Source organism: Schistocerca americana, chromosome 6, assembly GCF_021461395.2.
Source record: "Schistocerca americana isolate TAMUIC-IGC-003095 chromosome 6, iqSchAmer2.1, whole genome shotgun sequence".
Taxonomy (NCBI): Eukaryota; Metazoa; Arthropoda; class Insecta; order Orthoptera; family Acrididae; genus Schistocerca; species Schistocerca americana.
In genome coordinates, this window is record NC_060124.1 from 182,851,768 (window position 1) to 182,873,387 (window position 21,620).

General features: G+C 42.1%; 1 protein-coding gene across 1 annotated transcript in view; it reads left to right on the forward strand.

Annotated features, from left to right (window-relative positions):
* The window catches only part of LOC124620037 (selenoprotein N-like), a 153,181-nt gene that overhangs the window by 55,457 nt on the left and 76,104 nt on the right, over positions 1-21,620 (forward strand). Inside the window, exon 3 of the mRNA XM_047146703.1 lies at positions 5,325-5,500. Coding sequence (XP_047002659.1) covers positions 5,325-5,500 — 176 coding nt within the window. The remainder of the gene's footprint in view (positions 1-5,324; positions 5,501-21,620) is intronic.

Consider the following 21,620-nt stretch of genomic DNA (forward strand, 5'->3'; position numbering starts at 1 on the left):
CTGTGATACAATATCCACAGTCAGCATCTATCTTCAGGAATTCTGGGAACTGGGGTGATGCAAAACTTTTTTTGATGTGTGTGCATTAGATCAGTTGAGTCAAATATGGATAAGAACTACTCTATATAATTTTCAGGTGTAGTGATCAGCTTTTCCCTGTTGTGTGTGGGAGGGAACTTTTCAGTATTTTCAGTACATCCACATGGGAAACTGGATGTGCCCAATACCTGTTTTTGTTTAAGTATTTTTCTAAATACTTGCTCAGTTCTCCATGGTGACCGGTTGAAAACCTCTCGATGTAGCCTCTGTTGGACTGCTGTGGACCAATTTTTGTCCAAAAAAGCCCGTTAAAATTGCTCATAGGTATGGCATCTCTCAGCCATATCTGTTGACTACAGTAAAACATTGCCCTGTGTGTACCCCACAATAAACCGTATCCTCTGTGCTTCTGTCCAATTGTGGCATAACACATTGCGAAAGGCTCTGATAAACACAATGGAGATCGTCCTCTTACCCTCTGTTGAAAAAATCGGAAATTCCCTATGACGGAGCAGATACTTGTCCGCTAATAATGTAGACAAACATGCAGTATTGTCTGTTGCCACCATGCAATTGTTTGGATGCACATGATTATACTCTGGTTATGTTTGCACTACTGGTATTGACATTGGCAGTGCCTGTTGCATTTTGTAATTTCTTTATTTTCAGTCTGAAGGACTGGTAGCAAATGATTAATATGTCCTGCCCAACTGCACCTGATTGCTAGCTATTGGTGTCTCTCTTGTGACATACAAAACATTAATTAGACTGCTCTGCAACTTCTCATTTGCTGCCTTTAAGCCAGTCTCAGTCTTAGCAATCAATTTGTTTTCCCTTTCCTTTACTACCTCTTCAACTGCCTCGACATAAGTCTTATGTTCTTGTATGACCTTCTGTGTGAGGGTCTTACCATTATCTAGCATTTCCGCTTTGGCTCTGTCCTTTAAGTTATTTACCTCCTATTTGTTTGTTTCCTGTACTTTCTTTATAAACTTAGTGCCAAGATCTAAATTACTCAATTTTACCTACAGCTCCTGTACTTCTTTAGGGCAAATCTCTACATAAAGATTGCAACTCATTAACAGTACCTGTCATAGTTTCTAAATTTTTGTAAATTTCCGACTGGGCCTCTTGTGTATGTGTCTGCACATCACTCATGATCTTTAGCATATATACCATTTCCTCTAGTGCCTTGTCTATAGATGACACTTTTTGGTCTAGGTTGTTTCTCCTGAGACAAATCAGTTAATTTCTTCTTCATACCTGCAAGTTTGCATGTTAAATCAGTAGAAAGATCAGTGCATGGATTTTGACCTAAATTATCAAACCACTGTGATAGGTCATTCTTAAAACCATCAAATGTTTGCTTTTGTTCCTTTTTAAAATAACATAATTTTTTATCAAGTTTTTTGGTTTTCTGTGTACAAAAATTATTAATAAATTCTTCATTAGGTCAATGCATTGATGATGCAATAGTGTCTTGTGCTCCTACCATGTCTTGTTCTGCCACATTTGAAACAAGCTGTCATGAATTGGAGAAATGGAAATTTACTGATTCTGAACTAGCATGCCTTTCTCTGGCTTTATATGAGAAAATGCTTCTTGGTGAGATTTGGAAATTAGTCTCATATACCATGAGCTTGGTAGGACCATGAGGTGACATATTACTGTCATCAGCGTAAATTTAATTTGTGCAATATTCTCTGCTGTCTTAGATATGATTGACATTTTTGGTGTCACTTTCATTTGTCGTTGCACCCATTGCAGTGACATTTTGTATCTCTGCACTATTTTTATTAGTCAGCACAACCTTGTTAACTGGTTCTCTTTTTAAGTTATAAATATGAAATAAAATTGAATTTTAATGTTAAAACTTATTAACGAGAATTTTCTGAATCAGTACATGATGTATTCTATGCCAGTATGGCATATCGTTGTTGCTATTTACAATTTTTGTATCCACATTCCAAAAAATCAAAATCATGTTGACCCAGATCCCTATAGCTCTAAAAAAATGTTTCATTTTTATGACTGGGTAGGGTAACGTACTGCTAACACTTTTGATCGAGGCTTTACCAAGTGCATTCATGCGAGCTCTAAGTTGGAGTTTGTTCCTATCTTACAGACTATTTTCTTAAATGTTGTTGATACAATTCTTCTGATTAAACATTTGTAATTGATGCATACCGTGTGATGCTTGCCCTTCGTTTTCTCTCGGCAATGTTACTCCAATCGTGAAACAAAGTAAATGAAAAACATCTATTACAGCAGAATGTTACTAAACAAGTTTTATATAATTTAATTATTGCACCTGTCTAATCTCCCTGTCACCATCTAGGGAACATTCACCAGTTCTACTGATTAATTATAATTTTAAGGATAATAATTATGATGGAAATTTGCTGGCACTGCACAAGAGGCGTAACAATAGTGAGTTCACTCAGGAGTGTGTGTCTTGGGTAAATTATGCACAGCAGTGCACACTTCAGTCAGTCAGGCTTATGATTTTTCACATACACAATCAATCTGTAACATATACTATTGAATTATTATATAATAGCTCTTCAAGCTTTAAACTTATTTACCTCCTCTTCTTCATTGTAGACAGTGTTAAGGCATCCAGTTTGCTCTGTTTAAATTACTTGGTTCTCTGAAGTATTGCAGATAATGCAGATGTTGTTGTTGTGGTCTTCAGTCCTGAGACTGGTTTGATGCAGCTCTCTGTTACTCTATCCTTTGCAAGCTTCTTCATCTCCCAGTACTTACTGCAGCCTACATCCTTCTGAATCTGCTTAGTGTATTCATCTCTTGGTTTCACTCTGATTTTTGCCCTCCACGCTGTCCTCCAGTACTAAATTGGTGATCCTTTGATGCCTCAGAACATGTACTACCAACTGATCCCTTCTTCTGGTCTAGTTGTGCCACAAGCTCCTCTTCTCCCCAAATTCTATTCAATACCTCCTCATTAGTTATGTGATCTACCCATCTAATCTTCAGAATTCTTCTGTAGCACCACATTTCGAAAGCTTCTATTCTCTTCTTGTCTAAACTATTTATCGTCCATGTTTCACTTTCATACATGGCTACACTCCATACAAATACTTTCAAAAACGGCTTCCTGACACTTAAATCTATACTCGATGTTAACAAATTTCTCTTCTTCAGAAACGCTTTCCTTGCCATTGCCAGCCTACATTTTATATCCTCTCTACTTTGGCCATCATCAGTTATTTTGCTCCCCAAATAGCAAAACTCCTTTACTACTTTAAGTGTCTCCTTTCCTAATCTAATTCCCTCAGCATCACCCAACTTAATTCGACTACATTCCATTATCCTTGTTTTGCTTTTGTTGATGTTCGTCTTATGCCCTCCTTTCAAGACACTGTCCATTCCGTTCAACTGCTCATCCAAGTCCTTTGCTGTCTCTGACAGAATTACAATGTCACTGGCGAACCTCAAAGTTTTTATTTCTTCTCCATGGATTTTAATACCTACTCCCAACTTTTATTTTGTTTCCTTTACTGCTTGCTCGATATACAGATTGAATAACATCGGGGATAGGCTACAACCCTGTCTCACTCCCTTCCCAACCAGTGCTTCCCTTTCATGTCCCTCAACTTATAACTGCCATCTGGTTTCTGTACAAATTGTAAATAGCCTTTTGCTCCATGTATTTTACCCCTGCCACCTTCAGAATTTGGAAGAGAGTGTTCCAGTCAACACTGTCAAAAGCTTTCTCTGATGCAGATAGATCAGGTGAAATAAGGAACTAGTAAATGAAGCTGACTTTGTACTATAGGAATTCACATTATTAGTGAACCAAACATAAATCCACACCCTCTCTGTCATGGATGGGAAAAGACAGACAGTACAAGATTAATGAAACATCTGATAGGAGTTTTTAGAAGAATAACAAAATTAATGTTCTTTATCTTTTCTTGCCAACTTCACAGACCTGATTGCTGTGGGCATACAACATTTTAATCTTTGTCGTAAACTACTTAGGCGAATGGCTGGATAAAAATAGAAGGAAAAATAAAACATATACCAACATAGAAAAACCAGCATAAGTTCCAATACAGTAGGGACATGCGATAAAGTCCAGTGTCTTATACCACAATGTCCAAACATGTACCTGGCCACGTGCATGGCTTCAACAACACCCAGCAAGGCTGCCAGCTGGTCCTAGTGGCCACACCCAGAGACGTCCTTCACCAGCATAGGAACCAGTTCTGTTAGCATCATCTGGAACAAGCTCTGCCGCCACATCTGCCACACCAGCAGGGGCAGCCCAGCTCACCCACTCCAAGGACTCACAGAAGCAGACACAAAGTCCATTTGTGAGCAATGACATTCCAGGTGATGGACGCTCGATATTACTGGTTCTCCAGCCATTGTTGATCACCCCCAATGGATATGGATCCAGATGTCTCACAGGAGGAACTCCAGTCTGTGTTGCTTATGATGTCAGACACACAGCCCACTATCAGGAAGTTGTGAGTCTGGCCCAACATCGCCTCCTCCAGCTCCATTGCTGGACCCAGGAGTGGCTCTTCTACACCAACAGCGTCAGGAGCAGTTTTCACAGCAGGTTGTACTGCTCCCATCACACTCTCCCTTACACTTGCTAGGATGGTTCCAGCCTAAGGCCAATTCCAGGGAGGAGGTATATTGTGATCCTGCTGGACATACTGCCAGATCAATCAGTATAATTACGTGTACATCTGATGAGATCACTGGCGACTGCACAGAGTGATACATTCGCAGTGCTACACTTCACTGATAAACAAGAGCAGCTAATCTAAGGACTACTGCGACCTGTCTAGGCCTCACTTGTCGCAGCTGGCTGATGTGTGCTACACGCTCTCTGGTGGACTTAGCAATGCTTGGCTATTTCTGGGCACTGATTTGAAGTGATGCAGTCTTTGGTTGATGGGATATTGTGCCTACCATAAGTGCAATGATAGTGTGTTTGTGCATTGAGGGTGGTAGGATGCTGGTAGGCATAAGCAACAAATCTTGAACTTCAGCAAGTTCAAAATAAAATGATAAACATGTTTTGTTGGACAGTAATTCTGCAGATTAACAGATTATCTTCAATCAAGGTTTAATAATTCATGTTGCCAGTATATCCAGTAACTGTGTTAATTGTGAATATACCTCTACTTTTACAGCACATATGCAATTATTTTTCTTGGACAGACACACGCAGATAAGACGCAGCAGCAGCAACTATTGAAGTAAAATACAACAGACACTCACATCAAAAATATCATTGGTTTCAGGTTGCAAACGTGGCAGTGAAAGGTCTTCTAGATTGGCGTGAACCAGCAAGACCCCAAGCAAGTTATTCTCATGAAATTTTTGCAAATTTTATGAAAACCAGAAGCAATGAAGTTGGCACCATTTGGTACATGATTCAGCCTGACACTGGTTCATCGTATGAAAATAAATTTTCCAAGTAAGATATTAGGACTAAGAAATTGCATATTCAGCTCAACAGCAAACTTCAGTGTATATTAACAATGACCAAGATAGAAGAGGAACTACACACACACAGAAAAAAGTGTAGGATGAGGATATCTGATAAAGTTCGGTATTTTAAGTGTCAGAGTTTAAATTGACTTCTTTATCAGGAAAATAAGAAATATTAAATAAATTCTTGTACTGTATGAAACTGGATACAGAAGGAGCAAGATCTACAGAAGCTGAAGGAAAAAAAATTGTGGTGTTGGATCAGGAGAGGGAGAGAAACTGATGCCAGGAGGGACTTCATAAGTAGTATTGTTTCAGATGCCATAGCCAATGTAAAGTTAATCTGTGTCATAAATTAGGCCTCAAGGAGCAGGTTAGGAACCAAAAGTGATAAAATTTGGATAGCCAGCCCCTTTTCTCTCTGTTTTAAGGATGAGTGGCTTTTTCTTTCCTCCGGCAGCTGTATGTCTTACTCTTTCTTTCTCATTTAAGGAAAGATTCATCAGAAAGTTAAACCAGGAATTGTTCTGTTTAAATTATGTATTGTTCAGTTTCTCCCCTTTTTGTCAGATATTAAGAGCAGGGCTACTGTTGTTTGTTTTATTGACAGTTTGCACAGAAAATGTTAATACCAGAAAGTAATAGAAATGTGTAAAGTGACTAATCTAAGTGTTATATGCAAAAAGGTTAAAAAATCCAGAGGTTTCAGAACAATAGTACGTTTATTTGGAGAAAGGCAGTGGAAGATGGGACAACATACCGTGTAACATAATGACTGAGGCTTAGCAAAGAGATGGAAGGGGAGGGGCCAAAGACTAGAAAACTAAAAAAGAAACAAAAAGACAAAATGGCAGGGAAAGGGGGAGGCAAGCGGGAGATAAAACAGTGGGGGTCCAGGGTGGATGTACTGTACTGAGATGAGTAACAAAGGTAGTGTGCTGGTAGACCATTTACCACAGTTTCTGTGCACTGTTGGTATGTATCCACTAACTCATATTGGCAAGTTTGTAATTGTTCTGCAAACATATAGAACAGGCATATATGAGCTGGTACACTGGATGGATTTAATCATATAGAATGGACCAGAATAACTAGGGATAACAGTGCAGGGGACAAATACAAATACAGATGTTTTATTTCACCTTTGAGCATCTTTACATGCAATCAGTGTCATCAAAGTTAACACAGTAATAATAATAGTAATGATGATGATGGATGATGATGATGATGATAATGATGCAAACTTGGGCAAATGTCATTAAGCATAAGAAAATAATGGAAGATAGATACATTGCATATTCAAGTATGTGACAGCAGCATTACAAGATAATTGGCTTACATAATTATGTAAATGACAAAGATAACAAATATTTAAACAGTTAAACGACAATAGGCACATGAAACAGTACTAAAATAGATACACAGCATGAAGTATATTTTGTTTGTTGTTAATTTATTGCTCATTCTGATAAGAAATGTGGGTCATTTGCCACACTCTCAAGGAACTCTTGAGCAAAGTTAATTCCTTTACTTTTCATCCATCTCAAAAGACTAGGTGTAAATTTATTTACTGGCATCATGTTGGCACTTTCAGGAAATTTGTCAAAATAGACAAGACCAAGATATTTCCAACTGTTATAGGTCTTCTCTGGCCTAGCATCTGGCGCATTAATTGTATGGCTACAAGTTTTTAGAATGTTACTAACTGTCATCTAAGGCATTGGAAAGGAATTATGTGAAATGCTATACAGGTTGTTACTAACATATTGGAGATTTAGGGAGTAACAGAAAATTCCTATGGGTTATAAGGGTAAAAGACTGACATTTCATGGTATAGCACTTCTGCAGCAATAATGATCAGCACTAAAATGTTAACTCATCTAAGTTACTCTCCATAAAGTTGTAATTAATTTCAATTAGATGAGTGTTCAACTTAATACTGTTGTAAATCCAATTCTAAATTTGTAGAAGCAAAATCATTCAAAAATGCAGATGTGCTATTTATACAATAACATTTTGGAGCTATAATATGAAATTTCCACCCACTTTTTGAGTTAATAGATTTGAGAAGTATACATGGAAGAGCAACTGAACGGAATGGACAGTGTCTTGAAAGGAGGATATAAGATGAACATCAACAAAAGCAAAACGAGGATAATGGAATGTAGTCGAATTAAATCGGGTGATGCTGAGGGAATTAGATTAGGAACTGAGACACTTAAAGTAGTAGATGAGTTTTGCTATTTGGGGAGCAAAATAACTGATGATGGCCAAAGTAGAGAGGATATAAAATGTAGACTGGCAATGACAAGGGAACATTTTCTAAAGAAGAGAAATTTGTCAACATCAAGTATAGATTTATGTGTCAGGAAGTCATTTCTGAAAGTATTTGTATGGAGTGTAGCCACATTTGGAAGTGAAATATGGATAATAAATAGTTTGGACAAGAAGAGAATAGAAGCTTTCAAAATGTGGTGCTACAGAAGAATTCTGAAGATTAGATGGGTAGATCATGTAACTAATGAGGAGTTATTGAACAGAGTTGGGGAGAAGAGAAATTTGTGGCACAACTTGACTAGAAGAAGGGATCGGTTGGTAGAACATGTTCTGAGGCATCAAGGGATCACCAATTTAGTACTGGAGGGTAAAAGTTGTAGAGGGAGACCAAGAGGTGAATATACTAAGCAGATTCAGATGGATGTAGGTTGCAGTAGGTACTAGGAGGTGAAGAAGCTTGCAAAGGATAGAGTAGCATGGAGAGCTGCATCAAACCAGTCTCTGGACTGAAGACTTCAACAACAACAGCCAGTGGTATGATCGGCTTTATAATTGTATAGAAAATCTATACCATGACTGCTTGTTCTTAAGCTGTGACATATGAATAAAATCTGTGATACGGGAAGTGTAGAATTTATTTCTTTTATTCCAGTCTATGATCACAACATTTTTTGTCCTCACACTATTGATGTTGGTCAGCAGTGACCATCTTCAGACCATGCAAAAAGAGCAGTTATGTATGTTCCCTGAAGTGTAATTTTTTCCATTTGTGTTTTGGGCAGTGTACAAACTACTTGCCCAAGTTTCCTAATGATCAGCAATCTTATCATGATAATATGAAAATGGAAAAAGTACAATGGTCACTTGCTATCACCTTCATCTGGGGGTGATTCTCCATTCTCAGAGCCATTAGTACTGAATGAAGTGGAAACACTAATAGTTCGTTCATCAGTAACGTTTCTGATGTGGCTGTCACAGTTCCACTAATCCTGTTTGAGTTGCTGTACTGTACTGCAGTAGTCTTTCCAGGCTTCAGCATTAATTGGCTGAAATGGATCATCTGTAGGTTTCTGTAAATTTGCTTCAAAATCTGCAGTGTTTAAGTTCTATCATACTACAATAGTATTTTCTCCAGCAGCTTAGTGTGGTATGAAATATTGTCTATGACAGTTACTGATTCTTACAGAGATAAGATGATTGACACTGCCTCATAAAGTGAGCACATGTAGTTCTGCTGAAGTCTACTTGCAGAGCTTTGAGAACCTGTGTTAAGTTAAGAATCTCTAGACGTTCTTCTGCCATCTATGTATTGCTGCCATAGAGACTGAGGAAACAAGATTATACTAATTACAGTGCAAATAGAGGCATTTAAGCAGTCATCTTCCTGCACTTACGTGATAATACAAAACGAGCTGCCCTTTTTTGCACCCTTTCGATGTCCTCTGTCAATCCCACCTGGTAAGGATCCCACACCGCGCAGCAATATTTTAACAGAGGACGAACGAGTGTAGTGTAAGCTGTCTCTTTAGTGGGCTTGTTGCATCTTCTAAGTGTCCTGCCAATGAAACGCAAGCTTTGGTTCGCCTTCCCCACAATATTATCTATGTGGTCTTTCCAACTGAAGTTGTTCGTAATTTTAACACCCAGGTACTTAAGTTGAATTGACAGTCTTGAGAATTGTACTATTTATCGAGTAATCGAATTCCAACGGATTTCTTTTGGAACTCATGTGGATCACCTCACACTTTTCGTTATTTAGCATTAACTGCCACCTGCCACACCATACAGCAATCTTTTATAATATTAAAAAACTAGAAACCCGCCTCGATTGTGAAAAAACACCTAGGTTTCGGCGTAGATAACTACACCTTCTTCAGAACAATAAAACCCACAAGTGCTTAAGAAGACCTTTGTCAATGATTAAAAGAACACCATAGCTACTCATTTATGAACGAAAAAAAAGGAAAACACAAACAGTACATGTGTACAAAGTCTAAACCGTTACTTAACTGTTTGTGTTTTCCTTTTTTTCGTTTATAAATGTATAGCTATGGTGTTCTTTTAATCATTGACAAAGGTCTTCTTAGGCACTTGTGGGTTTTATTGTTCTGAAGAAGGTTTAATTATCTACGCCAAAACCTAGGTTAACACTAGGTGCTTTTTTCGCAATTGAGGTGGGTTTCTAGTTTTTTAATATATTAACCAACTATTGCTGACGCGCTGCAATGTTGAAGCTTCTTAAATCTTTTATAAATCACTTTGCAACTGATACTGGTCTTCATATGACCTTACTAGACGGTAAATTACAGCATCATCTGCGAACAACCTAAGAGAACTGCTCAGATTGTCACCCAGGTCATTTATATAGATCAGTAACAGCAGAGGTCCCAGGACGCTTCCCTGGGGAACACCTGATATCACTTCAGTTTTACTCGATGATTTGCCGTCTATTACTACGAACTGTGACCTTCCTGACAGGAAATTACAAATCCAGTCGCACAACTGAGACAATACCCCATAAGCCCGCAGCTTGATTTGAAGTCGCTTGTGAGGAATGGTGGCAAAAGCTTTCCGGAAATCTAGAAATACAGAATCAACTTGAGATCCCCTGTCGATAGCGGCCATTACTTCGTGTGAATAAAGAGCTAGCTGCGTTGCACAAGAACGATGTTTTCTGAAACCATGCTGATTACGTATCAATAGATCATTCCCTTCGAGGTGATTCATAATGTTTGAATACAGTATATGCTCCAAAACCCTACTGCAAACCGACGTCAATGATATAGGTCTGTAGTTCGATGGATTTCTCCTACTACCCTTCTTAAACACTGGTGCGACCTGTGCAATTTTCCAATCTGTAGGTACAGATCTATCGGTGAGCGAGTGGTTGTATGTGATTGTTAAGTAGGGAGCTATTGTATCAGCGTAATCTGAAAGGAACCTAATCGGTTTACAATCTGGACCTGAAGACTTGCCCGTATCAAGCGATTTGAGTTGCTTTGCAACCCCTAAGGTATCTACTTCTAAGAAACTCATGCTAGCAGCTGTTCATGTTTCAAATTCTGGAATATTCCATTCGTCTTCCCTGGTGAAGGAATTTCGGAAAACAGCGTTCAATAGCTCCGCTTTATCGGCACAGTTGTCGGTAACAGTACCATCGGCACTGCACAGTGAAGGTATTGACTGCATGTTGCCGCTTGTGTACTTTACATACAACCAGAATTTCTTCGGATTTTCTACCAAATTTCGAGACAATGTTTCATTATGGAACCTATTAAAGGCATCTTGCATTGAAGTCCGTGCCAAATTTTGCGCGTCTGTAAATTTTAGCCAATCTTCGAGATTTCGCATTCTTCTGAACTTTGCATGCTTTTTCAGTTGCCTCTGCAACAGCGCTCGGACCTGTTTTGTGTACCATGGGGATCAGTTCCAACTCTTGCCAATTTATGAGGTATGAATCTCTCAATTGCTGTTGCTACTATATCTTTGAATTTGAGCCACGTCTCGTCTACATTTGCATAGTTAGTTTGGAAGGAATGGAGATTCTCTTAGGAAGGCTTCTAGTGGCACTTTATCCACTATTTTAAATAAAATTATTTTGCGTTTGTTTCCGGTGGATTTGGAAGAAACGGTATTGAACCTAGCTACAACGACCTTGAGATCACTAATCCCTGTATCAGTCATGATGCTCTCTATTAGCTCTGGATTGTTTGTGGCTAAGAGGTCAAGTGTGTTTTTGCAACCATTTACAATTCGCGTGGGTTCGTGGACTAACTGCTCGAAATAATTTTCGGAGAAAGCATTTTGGACAATCTCGGAAGATGTTTTCTGCCTACCACCGGTTTTGAACAAGTATTTTTGCCAACATATCGAGGGTAGGTTGAAGTCCCCACCAACTATAACCGTATGAGTGGGGTATTTATTTGTTACGAGACTCAAATTTTCTCTGAACTGTTCAGCAACTATATCATTGGAGTCTGGGGGTCGGTAGAAGGAGCCAGTTATTAACTTAGTTCGGCTGTTAAGTATAACCTCCACCCATACCAATTCGCATGGAGTGTCTACTTCAACTTCACTACAAGATAAACCACTACTGACAGACACAAACACTCCACCACCAATTCTGCCTAATCTATCTTTCCTGAACACCGTCTGAGACTTCATAAAAATTTCTGCAGAACTTATTTCAGGCTTTAGCCAGCTTCCTGTACCTATAACGATTTCACCTTCTGTGCTTTCTATTAGCGCTTGAAGCTCAGGGACTTTCCCAGCACAACTACAACAATTTACAACTACAATTCTGATTGTTCCTTGATCCAAGCACGTCCTTTATTTGCCATGCACCCTTTGAGATTGCAGCCCACCCTGTGCTTTCCTGAGGCCTTCTAACCTAAAAGAACCGCCCAATCCATGCCACACAGCCTCCGCTACTCGTGTAGCCGCCAGCTGAGTGTAGTGAACTCCTGACCTATTCAGCGGAACCCGAAACCCCACCACCCTATGGCGCAAGTCAAGGAATCTGCAGCCAACACGGTCACAAAACCGTCTGAGCCTCTGATTCTGACCCTCCACCTGGCTCTGCACCAAAGTTCCGCAGTAGGTTCTGTCAACGATGCTGCAGATGGTGATCTCTGCCTTCATCTCGTAAGCAAGACTGGTAGCCTTCACCAAATCAGATAGCCGCTGGAATCCAGAGAGAATTTCCTCAGATCCAAAGCAACACACGTCATTGGTGCCGACATGTGCCACCACCTGCAGCTGGCTGCACCCTGTGCTCTTAATGGTATACGGAAGGACCCCTTCCGCATCAGGAATGACTCCACCTGGAATGCACATGTAGTGCACACTGGATTTCTTCCCCTCCTTAGCCGCCATATCCCTAAGGGGCCCCATTACGCGCCTAACATTGGAGCTCCCACCTACCAATAAGCCCACCCTCTGCAATTGCCCGGACCTTGAAGGCTGAGAATCATCCTCCGAAACAGGGCAGGCAGCTGCATCTGGCTCAGCCAGAGACAGTACCTGAAGCTTGTTTGTCAGACGCACCGGGGAGGCTTTCTGATCAGCCTCCGGGGACGTCTTTTGCTGCCTGCCACGCCTTGGAACGACCTCCCAATCAACCACAGGCGAGGGCTCAGCCCCACTGTGGGCAGCAACCGGGGCAACCACAGCGGCAGACCAATCTGGGGACAGACGGGACGAGGTTGACATCCCCGTGATACCAAAAGTCCGGCTCCCCACAGTGGTGCCCATTGGCAACAGCCTCAAGCTGCGCAACTGAAGTCAGTGCCGCCTGCAGCTGTGAGCAAGGGGATGCCAACTCAGCTCTCATCCGAACACAGCAATCACAGTCCCTGTCCATTCTAATCGATGTTGAAAAACAGTTACTGAAACACGAGTCCATGCCGAGATAACGCAAGGGAAACACGCAAAGAATGTATGAACTAACCTGTATAAATGCCTAACGACTATGCCACAATTTGCCTGAATTTACGATTACAGTAACTAAAATTCGAAATTACACCTACTATACGAAACTCACACGCAATTTAAGTAAGAATCTACAAAGTAAAAACAGAAAAGAAGCTATATATGTATCTTTCTGTGCTGTCAATGTGCACCAACTGGGAGCTCAGGCCCTAGAGCCAATTTTTGTTTGCTTTGCTATGAATTTTGGAAAAAAGGGTGATGCAAAACTTTTGTTGATGTGTCTGGGCCTCATGGTTTGTACATACTTGGAACAAGTTACTTCAGTAATATACAAAACTGTGCCTGAAATATTAGGCAATCAAACCAACAAAATGTCTTGTTGAAAGGTCTGAACAAGGCTATTAAACCACACAAAAAGTAAAGTGATTATCTTATTCTTGCTGCCGGTAATTTCCACAAGTGAACTTGTTCAGTCCAGAGGATGCTGTATAGTTAACATTTTAGAACAAGCCTTCCATAAACTATTATGTTAACATTGTAGCTGCACTTTCAGGCCACTCATACCAATAGAACATCTGTTTTGAAGTATTAAACAATGGAAAATTCAAAATCCAGGATGGAAGAACAAGAATGGGAAAGGAGAGACTGTTACTCACCACATAGAGGAGATGCTCTCAGGAGCTCAGGATTCATTTGCTGGGCATGGGCTTGGCAACCCTGCGATTACTCAGCTGGGGACTGGTAAGCACCACCACCACCACTCCCCTGTCACCATAAGCTTTGGACATGCTTCAGTGACCACCATGTGGTGCAGCAGTGGAATGTTGTGTGTTGCAAGGAATTGGGATCTTGGCTTGAGCACCTGGATTGTGAGGATGGTAAAACCTCTATAAAAAAACCTCTCAGTCTTAAGGTGCATTGTGTGCCGATGAGATAAGTGGCTGTTGAGGTGGAACAGTCATTAGTGAGCAACCTCTGGGGAACCTGCTGCACTTCAGTTGTATAAGGCTCACCTAGTAGGCATGCAGGGCTCTGTCTGGAGGGACTTTTATTTCCCTAGCCGCTCATAGGTCTAAGTTGAAAACCTCAAAATTATCTTCTCCTCACAGTGGAAAGGGTGCAGCCATGGCTCATGTAGCCAGTCCTGAGTCTCGACTTATTCAGAATGACAGTATTTACAGTAACAGAACACATGCTGCTGTCTGGAATGTGTTTTTCATAGTCAAGTAAAAAGAGGGTAGTTTTGAGAAGGTTTCATCCTTCTATATCCAAAAGGGCTTAGAGGGAACCTGTGGCTCTTTAAAGTAAGTCAAGCTTTCATGCAATGGGACATTATTAGTGAGAACTTCTAATTCCCACCAAGAAGCTAACCTCCAAAAAGCTAAATGTCTTGGGAAGTATGCTGTAGTTCAAGGTGATGTGCAATTCTGTCTCTATTGCAAAGGTGTTGACTTCCAGGGACATAGTTGACTTTCCCAGAGAAGAAATCAGTGGGTTCCAGAAGGCATTGTTGATATGCAAAATACAGTGAAAAGGTGGGATGGTGATCTAGTGAAATCAGACTCTTGTTTTTACTTTCTACAGCATGAAACTTCCAGAGCATATCAAGGCAGGTTTCCTTCACCTCAGCATGCAGCCTCATTTCCCCACCGGAACACTACTGTTCGCCACTGGGAACAGTACTGTCAGATATAAGGAAGAAGCCACTTGTCGCAAATGTGGGAAGGCTGCCCATGAAGTAGTTGGTTATTCATCTCCTGTGAAATGTGTAAACTGCTCTGTGGATCATCCTGTCTGGAGTAGGGACTGCAGTGTCTTTCTTGAAGAAAGGAAGATACAAGAGATCAAAACCACTAAGCATAAGTCATATGCTGAGGCCAAAAAGACCTATAAGGCCACACAGCCCCCAACATTTACAACATCCGTTGCATCTGTTCTTAAACAGCCAGTCCCAAAACCAATGCTGCTACACAAATGGAGGTTGCCAGTGTCAGCACTAGTACCTGTGTCTGCCAGTGCACTTGTTCTGCTGCAGTTATTTTGAAACCCATACCACCCCCAAGAACATTGGACAATACTGTGGTTGCCACTGTTGTGGTGCTCCCTTCCCCTCCAAACAATCAGCTTGATCCACCATCCAGTGCTGCAACTATCACACCCACTGTCATGTCTCCAATGCCCAACATCTACATCTACATTTATACTCCGCAAGCCAATCAACGGTGTGTGGTGGAGGGCACTTCACGTGCCACTGTCATTACCTCCCTTTTCTGTTCCAGTCGCGTATGGTTCGTGGGAACAACAACTGTCTGAAAGCCTCCATGCGCGCTCGAATCTCTCTAATTTTACATTCGTGATCTCCTCAGGAGGTATAAGTAGGGGGAAGCAATATATTCGCTACCTCATCCAGAAACACACCCTCTCAAAACTTGGCGAGCAAGCTACACCGCGATGCAGAGCGCCTCTCTTGCAGAGTCTGCCACTTGAGTTTGCTAAACATCTCCGTAACGCTATCATGGTTACCAAATAACCCTGTGACGAAACGTGCCGCTCTTCTTTGGATCTTCTCTATCTCCTCCGTCAACACGATCTGATACAGATCCCACACTGATGAGCAATACTAAAGTATAGGTCGAACGAGTGTTTTGTAAGCCACCTCCTTTGTTGATGGACTAAATTTTCTAAGGACTCTCCCAATGAATCTCAACCTGGTACCTGCCTTACCTACAATTAATTTTATATGATCATTCCACTTCAAATCGTTCCGCACGCATACTCCCAGATATTTTACAGAAGTAACTGCTACCAGTGTTTGTTCCGCTATCATATAATCATACAATAAAGGATCCTTCTTTCTATGTATTTGCAATACATTACATTTGTCTATGTTAAGGGTCAGTTGCCACTCCCTGCACCAAGTGCCTATCCGTTGCAGATCTTCCTGCATTTCACTACAATTTGCTAATGCTGCAACTTCTCTGTATACTACAGCATCATCCGCGAAAAGCTGTATGGAACTTCCGACACTATCTACTAGGTCATTTATATATATTGTGAAAATCAATGGTCCCATTACACTCCCCTGTGGCACGCCAGAGGTTACTTTAACATCTGTAGACGTCTCTCCATTGATAACAACATACTGTGTTCTGTTTGCTAAAAACTCTTCAATCCAGCCACACAGCTGGTCTGATATTCCGTAGGCTCTTAGTTTGTTTATCAGGTGACAGTGCGGAACTGTATCGAATGCCTTCCGGAAGTCAAGGAAAATAGCATCTACCTGGGAGCCTGTATCTAATATTTTCTGGGTCTCATGAACAAATAAAGCGAGTTGGGTCTCACATGATCACTGTTTCGGGAATCCATGTTGATTCCTTCAGAGTAGATTCTGGGTTTCCAAAAATGAAATGATACTCGAGCAAAACACATGTTCTAAAATTCTACAACAGATCGACGTCAGAGATATAGGTCTATAGTTTTGCGTATCTGCTCAACAACCCTTCTTGAAGACTGGGACTACCTGTGCTCTTTTGCAATCATTTGGAACCTTCCGTTCCTCTAGATACTTGCGGTACACGGCTGTTAGAAGGGGGGCAAGTTCTTTCACGTACTCTGTGTAGAATCGAATTGGTATCCTGTCAGGTCCAGTGGACTTTCCTCTGTTGAGTGATTCCAGTTGCTTTTCTATTCCTTGGAGACTTATTTCGATGTCAGCCATTTTTTCGTTTGTGCGAGGATTTAGAGAAGGATCTGCAGTGCAATCTTCCTCTGTGAAACAGCTTTGGAAAAAGTTGTCTAGTATTTCAGCTTTATGCGTGTCATCCTCTGTTTCAATGCCATCATCATCCCGGAGTGTCTGGATATGCTGTTTCGAGCCACTTACTGATTTAATGTAAGACCAGAACTTCCTAGGATTTTCTGTCAAGTCTGTACATAGAATTTTATTTTCGAATTCACTGATCGCTTCACGCATAGCTCTCCTTACTCTAACTTTGAAATCATTTAGCTTCTGTTTGTCGGAGAGGTTTTGGCTGCATTTACACTTGGAGTGAAGCTCTCTTTGCTTTCGCAGTAGTTTCCTAACTTTGTTGTTGAACCACGGTGGGTTTTTCCCGTCCTTCACAGTTTTACTCGGCATGTACCTGTCAAAAATGCATTTTACGATTGCCTTGAACTTTTTCCATTAACACTCAACATTCAGTGTCGGAACAGAAATTTTCGTTTTGATCTGTTAGGTAGTTTGAAATCTGCCCTGCTAAACAGATAAACCTTCCTCCCTTTTTTATATTCCTATTAACTTCCGTATTCAGGGATGCTGCAATGGTCTTATGATCACTGATTCCCTGTTCTGTACATACAGAGTCGAAAAGTTCGGGTCTGTTTGTTATCAGTAGGTCCAAGATGTTATCTCCACGAGTCGGTTCTCTGTTTAATTGCTCGAGGTAATTTCCGGATAGTGCACTCAGTATAATGTCACTCGATGCTCTGTCCCTACCACCTGTCCTAAACATCTGAGTGTCCCAGTCTATATATGGTAAATTGAAATCTCCACCTAAGACTATAACATGCTGAGAAAATTTGTGTGAAATGTATTCCAAATTTTCTCTCAGTTGTTCTGCCACTAATGCTGCTGAGTCGGGAGGTCGGTAAAAGGAGCCAACTATTAACCTAGCTCGGTTGTTGAGTGTAACCTCCACCCATAATAATTCACAGGAACTATCCACTTCTACTTCACTACAAGATAAACTACTACTAACAGCGACAAACACGCCACCACCAGTTGCATGCAATCTATCCTTTCTAAACACCGTCTGTGCCTTTGTAAAAATTTCAGGAGAATTTATCTCTGGCTTCAGCCAGCTTTCTATACCTATAACGATTTCTGCTTTGGTGCTTTCTATCAGCGCTTGAAGTTCCGGTACTTTACCAATGCAGCTTCGACAGTTTGCAATTACAATACCGATTGCTGCTTGGCCCCCGCATGTCCTGACTTTGCCCTGCACCCTTTGAGGCTGCTGCCCTTTCTGTACTTACCCGAGGCCATCTAACCTAAAAAACCACCCAGTCCATGCCACACAACCCCTGCTACCCATGCAGCCGCTTGCTGCATGTAGTGGACTCCTGACCTATCCAGCGGAACCCAAAACCCCACCACCCTATCGCGCAAGTCGAGGAATCTGCAGCCCACACGGTCGCAGAACCGTCTCAGCCTCTGATTCAGACCCTCCACTCGGCTCTGTACCAAAGGTCCGCAGTCAGTCCTGTCGATGATGCTGCAGATGGTGAGCTCTGCTTTCATCCCGCTAGCAAGACTGGCACTCTTCACCAAATCAGATAGCTGCCGGAAGCCAGAGAGGATTTCCTCCGATCCGTAGCGACACACATCATTGGTGCCGACATGAGCGACCACCTGCAGATGGGTGCACCCTGTACCCTTCATGGCATCCGGAAGGACCCTTTCCACATCTGGAATGACTCCCCCCGGTATGCACACGGAGTGCACATTGGTTTTCTTCCCCTCTTTTGCTGCCATATCCCTAAGGGGCCCCATTACGCACCTGATGTTGGAGCTCCCAACTACCAGTAAGCCCACCCTCTGCGACCGCCCAGATCTTGCACACTGAGGGGCAACCTCTGGAACAGGACAAGCAGCTATGTCCGGCCAAAAATCAGTATCAGCCTGAGACAGAGCCTGAAACCGGTTCATCAGACAAACTGGAGAGGCCTTCCGCTCAGCCCTCCGGAATGTCTTTCGCCCCCTGCCACACCTCGAAACAACCTCCCACTCTACCACAGGTGAGGGATTAGCCTCAATGTGGGCAGTATCCCGGGCAGCCACAGTCTTAGTCCGATCGGGGGATGCATGGGACGAGCTGGCCGTCCCCGACAAATCCCCATCCGGACCCCCACTGTGATGCCCATTGGCAACAGCCTCAAGCTGTGTGACTGAAGCCAACACTGCCTGAAGCTGGGAGCGAAGGGATGCCAACTCAGCCTGCATCCGAACACAGCGGTTGCAGTCCCTATCCATACTAAAAAGTGTTGTGCAAAGAACATCTGAACTAATCTACAGAGAGCACAAACAATTGGATCCAAAATTTAATTGGTTATTAAAATACAAGATTGCCTAGGAAATGCAATAATGCTGCTACTTGCGCACTGCTGACACACTGCTCGGCGGCAGAAGGAGACTACCCGATTTTATGCTATTCAGGTACTAAAAGGCGATGCTACAACTCTCAAATACTATAATACACCCGAAATTTATGAATTAAACAATGCAAATACCAAAAACACGCAAAGAAATTAAGAATTAAACTATGTAACAAATAAGTGAGCTAAGAGTATACGACTTGCTGCTGCAGCTGCTTATCCAAGGGCGGCAGGGAGCACAGTGTAAAAGCATCAAACACAAAGCATCACCCACTGACAGAGCCAGGAGTTCAGCTCCCTGACGATGTGGAAATCGTCCTCTGTGACATATCCCTTGATTCTTCTTCAGAGCTAATGGACCTTGGTGTTGGACTGGGCAATCATCTCGCCCCAAAGCTGATACTCCACACATGGTAGGCTCCCCTCCCAGGTGGTAAGACAGGATAGAAGTGCAACCCCCATGATAAATGGCTCCCATCCTCCAATGGCATGCTAATTGGTTCAGGAGACACGTGAAGGAACTGTAGCTGCTAGCACAGGAATGCCCCCTGTGCATGTGTTTGAAGAAATGCATTTTAAAGCGTCTTGATGCCCCTGTCCTATGGGGCTGTACACTCCACCACAAGGAAGATCTGACCGTTGAAAGGGTCAATGGAGGGGTAACTGTGTTTGTCAATGACACACACCACTTCTTTGCTCTTCCCCTGGGTACTGACCTGCAAACAGTTGCAGTTTAAATTCATGGATGTCGGAGGATCACTTTTTGCCTATTGTATTTGCCTCTGCCAGAGGCAGTAGACTCTGAATCTCTCACAGGTCTTGTGGAAGAACTCCCTCGACCATTTCTCCTCCTGAGAGACTACAGTGCTAATCATGTCTTGTGGAGCTTGAACTCTGCTTACTCTCAGGGTTGGGTTTTGGAGACACTCTTGAGCTGTGCGCCCTCAGTACGGGAACTCACACTCATTTCTGTGCTGCTACTGGGTCATTCTCAGCCATCAACCTATTTCTCTGCTCTCCAGCCATCACAGACTCTGTTCAGTAGGAAGTCATTGATGACCTTCATTCCAGTGACAACTTCCCACTCCACATTCACCTACTGGATGAAGGATTCTTTGAATAGAAGCCACCAAAGTGGATGGTCAGCAGGGCCAACTGGACACTGTTCAGCCAGCTGGTTGTGTTTGAACACCACAACAGCATCCAGGAATGGGTGGACCACATCATGCCAGTGGTGCTGCCAAAGTCTTCAGGTCATCTTAGGAGGCAATCTGTCCCTTGGTGGACTGATGAGTGCGATTCATTGATCCAGAACAGGTGTGTGGCTCTTCAACAGTTTAAGTCCCGTCGAGCAGCAGACAACTTCACAGCCTTTTAAGTCAAGAGAGCCAAGGCTCAATATGTAATTAAGGAAAGCAGGAAAAGGTCATGTCAAGTGTTCCTGGATACCATTGACCACTCCAATTGTTCTATGAAGAATAAGAGTGTGGGAGGTCATCTGCAGGATTTCCAGTATACACGGTCATTTACCAATAGCAGCATTGCTGAAACGGGTGTCTCCAGACAATGCCCGGAGACATTACCCAGACAATGGCAGAGCTTTTTGCAGCTTCTACTGCTGATGCTAGCCAGGCTCTGGCATTTCACTCCTACTGAGTGACTGCAGAGAGGGGCAAGCTGGATTTCAACTCCCACAATTGTGATTCTTACAACTGCCCTTCATCTATGTGGGAGCTGGAATCGGTACTGTCTGAGATTCGTGATACTGCACCTGGTCACAATCAAATCTAGTACTGCATGCTTCTACATTTACCAGCAGCATCAAAGGAGATCCTACTCACATGTTTTAGTCTTATATGGCAGACAGGCAACTTTCCTAACTCGTGGAGAGAGGCATTTCTGGTACCTCTCCTCAAACCAGGAAAGAACCACCAGTAGTTACTGGACTGTTACCATAACAAGCTGTGTAGGAAAATCCCTGGAGTGAATGGTTAACTGTCATCCAATATGGTTGTTAGATCAGACAACTCCTTAGCCACTCTGTGTGCACTTTGGTATTTTGGTCCACTGTTAACAATCTGACCCTACTAGAGGTGGCTGTTCAGCAGGCTTTCCTATGTATCCATCATTGTCTGGGTATATTCTTTGACATCAGTAAGGCATATGACACTTGCAGACCTACCTTTACCGTATCATCAGAAAGTCCCACATGCCACTCTACAGAGCCCAGATCCTAAACAGACCCG